Source organism: Bos grunniens, chromosome 3, assembly GCF_055505025.1.
Source record: "Bos grunniens cultivar Pamir isolate PY7600 chromosome 3, Bosgru_T2T1.0, whole genome shotgun sequence".
Classification (NCBI taxonomy): Eukaryota; Metazoa; Chordata; class Mammalia; order Artiodactyla; family Bovidae; genus Bos; species Bos grunniens.
This window is the reverse complement of record NC_141167.1, coordinates 97,996,063-98,007,988: the sequence shown is the minus strand read 5'-3', so window position 1 is coordinate 98,007,988 and position 11,926 is coordinate 97,996,063. Positions and strand designations below refer to the sequence as shown.

General features: G+C 42.2%; 1 protein-coding gene across 1 annotated transcript; it reads left to right on the top strand.

Moving 5' to 3' along the window:
- Positions 1-387: 387 nt before the first annotated feature.
- On the top strand, positions 388-5,486 carry LOC147376202 (disintegrin and metalloproteinase domain-containing protein 30-like). Its single transcript, XM_086392155.1, has one exon. It carries the CDS (start codon positions 3,336-3,338, stop codon positions 5,484-5,486), a length of 2,151 nt encoding a protein of 716 aa, XP_086248281.1. The 5' UTR covers positions 388-3,335.
- Positions 5,487-11,926: the final 6,440 nt, after the last annotated feature.

Genomic DNA, 11,926 nt, shown 5'->3' with positions numbered 1-11,926 from the left:
CTGAACTAAACTGACAATGTATCTAGCAATTCAACTTCTGGGTATATGTCCTAAAGAACTCAAAGCAGGATCTCCAGGAGATATTTGGACACCCATTTTCAAGGCATCATTATTCACCCAAATATCTACCAACAGATGAATGACTAAGAAGTATGGTACATACATACATAGATGAGCATGCATGCTTAAAGAGAAGAAAATTCTGTCACATGCTACAACATGAAGAAACTTCAAGGATATTATGCTAAGTGCAATAAGCCAGTCACAAAAGAAAAAATACAGTGTGATTGTACTCATATTCAATACTTTAAGTAATCACAATCATAGCAACAGAAAGATACTTACTAAGAATAGGCAATAGGGATGATATTAGTGATTTTTTTTCCCCCGCCCGCCAATATTAGTGATTTTTAGGTATAGAGTTTCAGTGTTACAAGATGGAAAAGATCTAGAGATCTGGTAAACAAAAATGTGAATATAGGTTAACACTATGGAAATGTACATTTTAAAACGATTAAGATGGTAAATTCAATGTTACTTTTTTTAACCTTGATGTTTAAATTGTGTTATTGAACAAACTGCTTTACAGACAGTTGGTAAACCAATACAGAACTTTTTAAGTTCTGTTTGATTTTAGAGACCTCCATCTAACATTTCTAAGAATCCATTAGAACTGGCAAAGAAGGTATGTGCTTGTATATATTTACACATAAATTTATCTTAATCACTAGAATATTTATCAACAAGAAAAATGTAAAAATGTGAAACAATGGTTGTATCATGAATAAATAAAGGAAATGTTTAAATAAAGAATTATGTGAATAGTACAGAATATTTTATATTTGTTATGGGCAATGATCTACATCTCTTATCAATGGCTTAGAAAATTATTTACAATATATTGTATATGAAAATAGCAATGTCAAAAGTATATGAATGGTATGTAGTATTTTAAAATATGATTTACTTTCTATATTAAATGGAATTTTCTAAGATGGAAAAATAATCATACCTAAGATTTCTGTCTCAGTGTGGGAAGAGTTTATTGGAGACATATGCAAGTTGAGAGTAAAGGAATGGCTTGCATTTTCTACTCTGTGTAACTCAGGGCTATTTCCACTTTTTAAAATATATATGCATAATTTTGTAAATAAGGAAAAATACATCAAAACAGGCTATTTCCATAACGCTTTGTGTTAACAAACAGATGTTGCAGAGTTTAGCCCAAAGATAATATTATAACAATAGGAGTTTTAGAGTTAGTGTTTTAACCAAGAAATACTTCATTGGCCTAAATGAAAATGGTATAGGTATGAAAATGTTAATAAAACAGAATGAATGTAGAAGTTAGATCCCAACTGCCCTCTACAATTTACGCTGCTGGAGACCTGACAACATCAACCAGACTTCCAGTCTGAGGAAACTGTAATTCCTGGTTTTCAAGCTGAACTATGAACTCAGCACACTTGCTGAAACTCTCATTTATCCCTAGTCAGCTCTCTGACTTCTCCCCCTTCTTCACGTCTTTACTTCCACTGCCTCTCAGCTCAGCAACTGACTTGACTGGGAACCTGTACCTTTAGACTGGTGCTTAACCCTTCAGTTCAGTTCAGTTGCTCAGTCGTGTCTGACTCTTTCTGACCCCATGGACTGCAGTATGGCAGGCCTCCCTGTCCATCACCAACTCCCAAAGCTTACCCAAACTCATGTCCATCGAGTCGGTGATGCCATCCAACCATCTCACCCTCTGTCGTCCCTTTCTCCTCCTGCCTTCAGTCTTTCCCAGTATCAGGGTCTTTTCCAATGAATCAGTACCTTAACCACTACTGTCTACTAATTACACTCAGGGCTTCTCCTGCCTGCCAACCAGGTCATCTCCACAGTACACAGGCCTCCTCATTTGCTGCTCCCTGAGGGGGACCATTTGAAGGGATTCCCCATCCTCGGCTGGAAGCTGAGCACGGCTGTGTTCTGGTGCTTCTCACAATACAGGAGAATGGCACCTTAAAAATCTCCATTTCCTGAGAAGAGCTTGTCATATTCTCCATAGGTGAAGTCTACTTGTTTTGGTGTTTCTGCTTCACTGAATGTCTGGACCACAATACAGAAGCCAGAAATGTGAATATTCTTTTTAATTCTTGCTTCTTTCATGTTGGGAGAAGCCATTCAATCATATATGTCCACAGGGTCCACTTCTGTCCATCCCCAGAGAGACAGCAGAGGTAACTGATAAAGACTACAGGTTGTGAGGGAGGGGTAACTGCCTACGTGTGTGTGGCATTTGTGCCACCTAACACCACCACATGAACAAAAGTAGAGTTTCATTTCTCTCAAGTGTGGAGTATCCATGACAATAACTTCTGCAAACTAGACTTCTTTGTGATGAGTTAAGGAGCTGATTCAGGCAAAAAGCTGAGAACACTGGCTGATACACGGTAAACCTTCCATAAATAACTATGTATTTTATGGGCCCGCAGTCCATTTCTGGTCCACAAATAACATTGCTTGCCTGGATTGTTACCCAGATGCAAGCCTGTCCTACTTTTTAACGTTTTCCTGTAATCCAACTGGAATTGATTTTAGTCTCCTTGGATTCTCCTAGTATTTGACTGTTCCTAGACTGTCCATCCAAATAGCACACCCACACCAAAAATCATGCTGATCTCTAGCACCCTAAGGACACACAGCAGAAAGAACCAACCGGCAAAATGAACTTAGAAACGTCCGCTTGCCCGAAGCCAGGTAGGGGGTGGGGACATGAGTCAGCTCTGATTTTCTCATTCTCTGGTGGTCCTCTGGCTGACTCCAGGAATCCTCTTTGCTGTAAGAGACTCCCCGTGAACACTGAAAATGGTGTAACGGTGAGGTGGGCACAGCACCTGTGAAACAGCCGAATCAGCCCATGGAAAAGTCAGGTGTGTCCTGAGGCCAATAGAAACAAAGAAATAGCCCAAGATACACTGAGCCTTTGTCAAGTTCTCTGTTCTTCTTACTCTTTAGTCCTTTTCCCTTTCTCAAGCTGCTCTCTGCTTTCTCCCACCAGCCTGCAAGCAGCCTCGCTTTTCATTTTTTTCTCGCGCACCTTCCTTGGATTCTTCCACGTGCGCCCAACGGCACCGCCCAGAGAACGAACTAGATGCGTTGGGCGGGGCGTGCAGCTGCTGGGGAAATCAGTAGCCTCAGCCTGACCCAGCCTGGCCCAGGGCTGCGCTCCCAAGCACCAGCGAGCTCCGCAGGGCACGCACTGCTCCCCGCGCCTGTAGCAGAGGTCCCTGGAAGGCTGACTCTCAAGGCCACAGTGGCAGGGACTGAGTCAGTGGGGAACAGGCTGTGCCATGAGGTCAGTGAGGACCTGCCTCTCCCCAGGCCGGTCGCTAGTCCTGGCGGTGCTCCTGGTTGACTCTCTTGGCAAGGATTTACATTTTCACCCTGAGTGGGGCTTTGACTCCTATGAAATCACCATTCCCAAGAAGCTGAGCTTCCGTGGAGGGGAGCAGAGAGCGGCCAGGCACGTGTCCTACCTCCTGAAGGTAAAAGGCAGGAACCGTGTTGTTCATCTGTGGCCCAAGAGGTTTCTGTTGCCTCGGAATTTGCAGGTTTTCTCCTTCACAGAACAGGGGAGACTCTTGGAAGAGCACCCTTATATACCCAGCGACTGCAACTATATGGGCTTGGTTGAAGGAAATCCGGATTCTCAAGCTACGATAAGTACATGCATGGGAGGTCTCCGGGGCATCCTGAAAATTGATGCCAATCATTACCAAATCGAGCCCCGCAAGGCTTCTTCCCAGTTTGAGCACGTGGTATATCTCATGAAGAAAGAGGAGGAATTTCCTAATCAGATCTGTGGCATAACTGATGATAAAACAATAGAGCAGATGGCCCAGCATGAGAACATGGCTAGGACACCGGACTTCACTGACTTATATCCACATCAAATGTACATGGAAATAGCACTGGTCTTTGATAACAGTAGGTATTTATTTTCAAACTCCAACCTTACTCAAGTCATAAATGATGCCATTCTTCTGACTTCTATTATGGACTCTTACTTCCAAGATATCCGTCTAAGAATACATCTGTTTAGTGTTGAAGTATGGACAGATAAGGACAGAATTAGAGTTAATTTTACAAAGATAGAGCAAGTTTTAAGCCAGTTTTTGGTATACCGAACAAGTGTACTAAATACTCGGGTTCCAGTAGATTGGGTACACCTATATCTTAAAAGAACTTTTTCAGATTTACTTGCACAGTCCGGGGGACATGCATGTAGTCGGTTTTATGCTGGATCTGTAAGTGTTTTTCCAGATGTAAATATCCTTGCACCCGCCACTTGGTCCACTCATGTACTGGGACACAGTGTGGGAATGCTACATGATGAAGCATACTGCCAGTGTAAGGGAAGGTACAGCTGCATCATGGGTACTGGGCGATATGGGTTTAGTAATTGTAGTTATGCCGATTATTTTGCACACATATATAGAGCTTCAAGTGCAAGGTGTCTAACTAATCTCCCAGGCCTAGGCTACGTGGTTAAGAGATGTGGAAACAAAATTGTGGAAGAGAATGAGGAATGTGATTGTGGTTCGACAGAGGAGTGTGAAGAAGACGGGTGTTGTCAACCAGATTGTAAATTCAAAGAAGGAGCCAACTGTAGCACTGGACTTTGCTGTCATAAATGTCAGTTTCGTCCATCTGGATACATGTGTCGGGTGGAAGAAAATGAATGTGACCTTGCAGAGTACTGCAATGGGACCTCAGCTTTCTGTCCAAGTGATACTTATAAGCAGGATGGAACCCCTTGCAAGTATGAAGCCCATTGTTTCAAACAGAGTTGTCAATCCAGGTATATGCAGTGCCAAAAAATTTTTGGACTTGATGCCAAGGATGCTCCTCATCAGTGCTATGATGCAGTTAATGTAATAGGTGACCAATATGGGAACTGTGGGATTTCAGGACTTCGTGAATTTAGAAAGTGTACCAAGCAAAATTCAATATGTGGCAGGCTACAGTGCATAAATGTCGAAACCCTCCCTGATATGCCAGATCACACCATCCTAATATCCACTCATCTGCATAAAGAAAATCTCATGTGCTGGGGCATTGGCTATCATCTAGCCATGGTACCTATGGGGTTACCTGACCTGGGTGTGATAAATGATGGTACCTCCTGTGGTAAGGAGCGGGTATGTTTTAATAGATACTGTGTGAATAGCTCAGTCCTGAAATTTGACTGTTTCCCTGAGAAGTGCAACCGCCGAGGAGTTTGCAACAATAACAAAAACTGCCACTGCATGTATGGCTGGGCCCCTCCACTCTGTGAGGAGGTAGGATATGGAGGAAGCATCGACAGTGGGCCTCCAGGGCCCCTAAGGAAGGAGGTGTCTGCCTCCCTTCAGGTTGTGATTCTTATATTTATGCGCCTTTTTTTCTTAATTATCTCAGTGATTGTTGTGTTTTACAGGAAAATCATAGAAAGCTTATGAATCTAAAAAGAAACATCACTAATTAATGCTGGAGCAGAAGAATTCAAGACAAAAACATGTCAAGAAACAAAAAAAGTAATCAGGCAATCCACAGTCACTATTTATTACACAGGGTCATAAATTGAACAAGCTTCTCCTTTATCCATATAGTTCTTCCTTCTTCCTACTATTCCTTAACCTAATTCTCTTTGAGGTTTTGATCAGCAAATAAAAGGTATTCTTAGTTTGGAAACAAATCAGTGCATTTTACTTTCTTAGCTTTCTTGATTTTGTTCAAGTTTTGAATATCCTGAAAAGAACACCCTAGTGGCTTTCTGAATACTAGTATTGTGAGTTTTATAGAATTACAGTGGATTTCAAGGCAGAGTCCTGTGTCTGTTTTCAGCAAAGTCATCGTCTCCCTTTCCCTCTGACTCCCTCAGGATCGTCAGTGACATCATCTGTGTCTGTGCTCTATGCTGATCTATAATGGTGGCTACCACATTTTATTAATATATAGAAAGCCATAGTTTAAAAGGCTCAGACGGTAAGGAATCTGCCTGCAATGTGGAGACCCAGTTTCAATCCCTGGGTCGGGAAGATCCCCTGGAGAAGGGAATGGCTATCTACTCCAGTATTCTTGCCTGGAGAATTCCATGCTCAGAGGAGCCTGGCAGGCTACAGTCCACGGGGTCGCAAAGAGAAACAGCTGAGCAAGTAACACGCACATAGTTTACAAGGGAAGTGCCTCAGTTAAGGACCTTGCCCTGTTAGAGTCACTGTGTGGTTCACTGTAGCTCCGTTTACATGTAGTCTCTGACTTAATGTCGGATTGACCTCAGTTGGGTGGGGGGCTTCCCAGGTTGCACTTGTGGTAAAGAATCTGGCTGCAATACAGGAGATGTGGGTTTGATCCCTGGGTTGGGAAGATTACCACAAGAAGGAAATGGCAACCTGCTCCAGTGTTCTATCTGGAAAATTCCATGGACAGAGGAGCCTGGCAGGCTACAGTCCATGGGATTGCAGAGAGACACGACTGAGCGACTAAGCAGCAGCACTCTAATCTACCGTAATTCCTGAAGTGCACCACAGTCTACGAAGGATGACAAGACCTGGCAGGGTCCTGGTGGGAGAATCCTGTGTTTTGGGTTTCTGCTTGCAGGGAAAAGTCTTTTGTGAATATGTGCTGGGGGATATCTGGCCTTAGGTTTGCCACACCCCTAAAGAGAGCAGCAGGCAGTGAGGAATACCATTCATCCCAAGTACACCCATGTCTGCTTCCAAGTACCCTTCTGCCTGGTGCTTTGGCTGGAAGAGAGGAGGACTGAGTGGCCCCTTCAGAGGAGTCAATGGCCATTTCTTGTTCATCATCCCAGCCCTGTGACAGCCCAAGTGTTTTGGTCTTGTTTGGGGCTAAACCCTCCTGCTGTTCCCTTAGCTTCTGCGGGCTCCTCTTTCCCCAGGCAGCACTGCAGATCAACTATACCCAACTTCAAACTCTTCTTTTCTTAGCCACGTGGTTCTTCTAACTAAAGAAGCTGTGGGAGGTTCATGATAAAGAGTGTCCCCTTTTACTGTTTGGGACTGATAAAGCTATGGCTATAGTACTGATAATGTTGGCTACCATTTACTGAATATTCACTCTGGCCAGGCAATACTCCACACATTTCACCAGTGTCAATGTGCATATTCCTGAAAGTAACTCTGTGAGGTAGGTGTTTTTATTTTCTCACTTTTCAAAGCACATTTGAGAACAAAGAGTTTAAATAAAATGCTCAAGATTGCATAACTAATAATGACATTATTCAATATAGCTTTACATGAATATTCAATTTAGTTCAGTCGCTCAGTCGTGTCCAACTGTTTGCGACCCCATTAATCGCAGCAGGGCAGGCCTCCCTGTCCATCACCAACTCCCGGAGTTTACCCAAACTCATGTCCATTGAGTCAGTGATGCCATCTCATCCTCTGTCGTCCTCTTCTCCTCCTGCCCCCAATCCCTCCCAGCATCAGAATCTTTTCCAATGAGTCAACTCTTCCCATGAGGTGGCCAAAGTACTGGAGTTTCGGCTTTAGCATCAGTCCTTCCAATGAACACCCAGGACTGATCTCCTTTAGAATGGACTGGGTGGATCTCCTTGCAATCCAAGGGACTCTCAAGAGTCTTCTCCAACACCACAGTTTAAAAGCATCAATTCTTCAGTGCTCAGCTTTCTTCACAGCCCAACTGTCACATCCATACATGACCACTTGAAAAACCATAGCCTTGACTAGACAGACCTTTGTTGGCAAAGTTATGTCTCTGCTTTTGGATATGCTATCTAGGTTGGTCATAACTTTCCTTCCAAGGAGTAAGCGTCTTTTAATTTCATGGCTGAATTCACCATCTGCAGTGATTTTGGAGCCCCCCAAAATAAAGTCTGACACTGTTTCCACTGTTTCCCCATCTATTTCCCACGAAGTGATGGGACCAGATGCCATGGTCTTAGTTTTCTTAATGTTGAGCTTTAAGCCAACTTTTTCACTCTCCACTTTCACTTTCATCAAGAGGCTTTTGAGTTCCTCTTCACTTTCTGCCATAAGGGTGGTGTCATCTGCATATCTGAGGTTATTGATATTTCTCCCGGCAATCTTGATTCCAGCTTGTGCTTCTTCCAGCTCAGCGTTTCTCCTGATGTACTCTGCATAGAAGTTAAAGAAGCAGGGTGATAATATACAGCCTTGACGTACTCCTTTTCCTATTTGGAACCAATCTGTCGTTCCATGTCCAGTTCTAACTGTTGCTTCCTGACCTGCATATAGGTTTCTCAAGAGGCAGGTCAGGTGGTCTGGTATTCCCATCTCTTTCAGAATTTTCCACAGTTTATTGTGATCCACACAGTCAAAGGCTTTGGCATAGTTAATAAAGCAGAAATAGATCTTTTTCTGGAACTCTCTTGCTTTTCCCATGATCCAGCGGATGTTGGCAATTTGATCTCTGGTTCCTCTGCCTTTTCTAAAACCAGGTCAAACATCTGGAAGTTCACAGTTCACGTATTGCTGAAGCCTGGCTTGGAGAATTTTGAGCATTACTTTACTAGCATGTGAGATGAGTGCAATTGTGTGGTAGTTTGAGCATTCTTTGGCATTGCCTTTGTTTGGGATTGGAATGAAAACTGACCTTTTCCAGTCCTGTGGCCACTGCTGAGTTTTCCAAATTTGCTGGCATATTGAGTGCATCACTTTCACAGCATCATCTTTCAGGATTTGAAATAGCTCAATTGGAATTCCATCATCTCTACTAGCTGAAGTTGAATTCAGGGAGGAGAGTTCATTTAAAAAGTTAAGGTTGTTTAAACATGATTTTAAATGTTTAATTGTGATAAAAATGTACAAATATATAAATTTAAAGTATAGTACATGGAAATTTAATATGCATAAATGTTTTTAAATTTTTAATTGTGATAGAAGGTACAAATATATTAATTTAAAATACTACATGAAAATTTAATATGCATAGATTGTAGAATTACTACTAAGATCAAGATAATTAACACATCCATCACCTCACCTGGAAAGAACCAATAGAATAGTCCCTCTCATAAACCCCCCCAGAAAATTAAAAATGAGGAAAATACATCTCAGTTCAATATATGAACATATTATGACTTTGTTAGTAAAATTCCTACAGGGACAGCACAAATAAGAAAAATATATATATCATCTTATCTATAAACATAGAGGGAAATGTATAAATAATTTCCAAGCTGAAACTAGCAATGAATGTTATATAAATCCATCTTGACCAGGATTTTTCTTCCTCAGGAATAAAAGAATGGTTAACATTAGTAAATCAATGAATAGATGGCATCACCTTTGGAAGATTGATACAATCCTAAGAATAGACTCAAAACAGTGAGAGGTAAAATTAAATCTTCATGATAAAAATTATTAAATCCCACATCAATTTAGAAACGGAGAGGAACTTCCAAAACTAATAAATGGTATCTACCACCATCTATAGCAAAATAATAATGATGACCTTATAAACAGGTATAAAGCAGATGCCAACTACATATGTTCTATTCAACTTGACCTGGAAGTCCTAGTTTTAGCCCAGAGAACAAAACAACAACAATGATAATCACCACTTACAGACCATCTGGTCATATACATATAAAGTCAAAGAGTTAGTATAGACTATTAGAACTTTCTGCCATTAACAAGGAGAAGATGAAGTTTAAAAATTGTGATCTTATGGTGTTTAGATAAATCCAAGGTCTCACAGAGTTGGACACGACTGAAGTGACTTAGCAGCAGCAGCAGCAGCAAGTAAGCTCTGAAGGACATTACTTGTGGCTGTGGAGTACTGGAGTCTATCTACCCACGTCAAGTGAGAAAAACTGGGTTTTTGAGGGGTTTGAAGATCTCTGTTGACCTAGGAAAGAACATTGATGGAGGGAAAAAAGTGGGTTTCAATTGTTTCACTTGTGCCTCAGGAATAAGTATCCTGAAAGCATGCAGTCCTCATTCCAGCCTCAAATATTTTGGTAAGAGCAAATTGAGCTTTAACTTGAATTGTGTAATCTTGCCTGTCCTGACTGGCAAATATAACTCTTCAGAGAAGATTGTGTAGATTATCAATTTATTACCAGTTAGCTCTGCTATCTGGAGAAGGCAATGGCAACCCACTCCACTACTCTTGCCTGGAAGATCCCATGGACGGAGGAGCCTGGTAGGCTGCAGTCCATGGTGTTGCGAAGAGTCGGACATGACTGAGTGACTTCACTTTCATCGTTCACTTTCATGTTCCTTGGAGAAGGAAATGGCAACCCACTCCAGTGTTCTTGCCTGGAGAATCCCAAGGACGGCGAGGGGTGGGCTGCCGTCTGTGGGGTCACACAGAGTCGGACACGACTGAAGCGACTTAGCAGTAGCAGCAGCAGCTCTACTATCACCCTTTCTGCCTATTCTGTGCAAATGGATCTGGGCCTTTAAATATCTTAGCTTTTTAGCTGGCACTATGCTATCCTTTTTCAGGAGAGGGTGCTGGAGAGAAAATTTAAGAGAGACTTGCTTTCTGTGCTCCAGTGACTCCCTACACAGGCTCCTCTGGCCAAGTAAGTAGTTTCCCAAGTGCCAGGCACCTGAAGTGCAGACTGCCTCTGAAGTGTCCAGAGTCTGCAGTGTAGGCAGCCAGAGGCATTCAGCAACTAGTATTAATAGCAATTCCAGGATCCCACATTTCCCCAGCTGGTTCTGTAGTAGAGTGTGTTGGAATGCCCCAGGGATATACCTTCCCATGAACAACTTTCTCCAGTGCCCTGCAGTGCCTCAGTGAGACACCTTCCTGTGAACAGCTTTCCCCAGGACCTTAGAGGCTGGACTTCTGGCAAGACCCACCAGAGGGGTTCTCAGTGATTTCTCTGCTGTTCAGTTGGGCTGTAACCTCCAAGAAAATCTGGATCTCAGCCCTAAGAAGAGGTTAACTCTTCTGGCCATGGATGCTAAAATTCACCCCTACAGGTGGTGGCTATATCACAAATCATGTACTTTGTCATCAATATCATTTACGCATTGTATCCACTACTGTTACTGAACTCAGGTCCAGCTTCTTGCTGCTCAAAAATCAATACCTGAAAGAGAGGCAAACGGTGGTAAAAAGGAACACTGCTTTTAATCAGAATGCTGGCAGTCTTGGGAGAAGATGGATTCACATCCCAAGACCAACTCCAAAGAGTCTGCTCAGCCATGAAAGCTTTTAAAGAGAAAAAGGGAAGTAATCTCATTTCATCGTTGAGGTAGGGGTTCAGAGTCATCACCAGCCCCTTGTATGTGCAAGCTTGTTGACTTCTTGTGATCTTTCCCTAGATGAGAGCTTGTTCACACAGTTTGTTCACAAGTTTGCTGAAGGAGAAACTAGGGAAGAGATCTGGTCATGCTAATTACCTATTCTTTATTTCTACTTCTTTGATCTATAGAAAGAACCAACAGGTTAGGCAAAGCAATCTGTGATCAAAAGATTGGAAAGATACGCTAGGGCCAGAGATAAGCAGAGCATGGCTGCCTGGTATAAGGTTATAGTGACAAGATGAAAGGGCCTCTTTCAGAGAGCCCTTTCCTGCAAAGAGCTCTTTCTGACCAAAAGCTGCTTATACACTACTGCAAAATATTTAGATTTTCTTTATATTTTAATAGCTAATCTCTTGTTATTCCAATCTCCTGTTATAGTTAGTAATTATTTTTTTCCTCCTTTTTTCTTTCTTTTTAACTGCTGTATATTCGATGAAAAATATTATGCAAGTTTCAGGTGTACAACATAGAGATTCACAACTTTTAAAGGTTATAGTACATTTATGGGCTTCCCTGATGGTTCAGACAGTAAAGAATCTGCCTATAATGCAGGAGACCCAGATTCAATCCCCAGGTCGGGAAGATCTCCTGGAGAAGAGAATGGCTACACACTCCAGTACTCTTGCCTG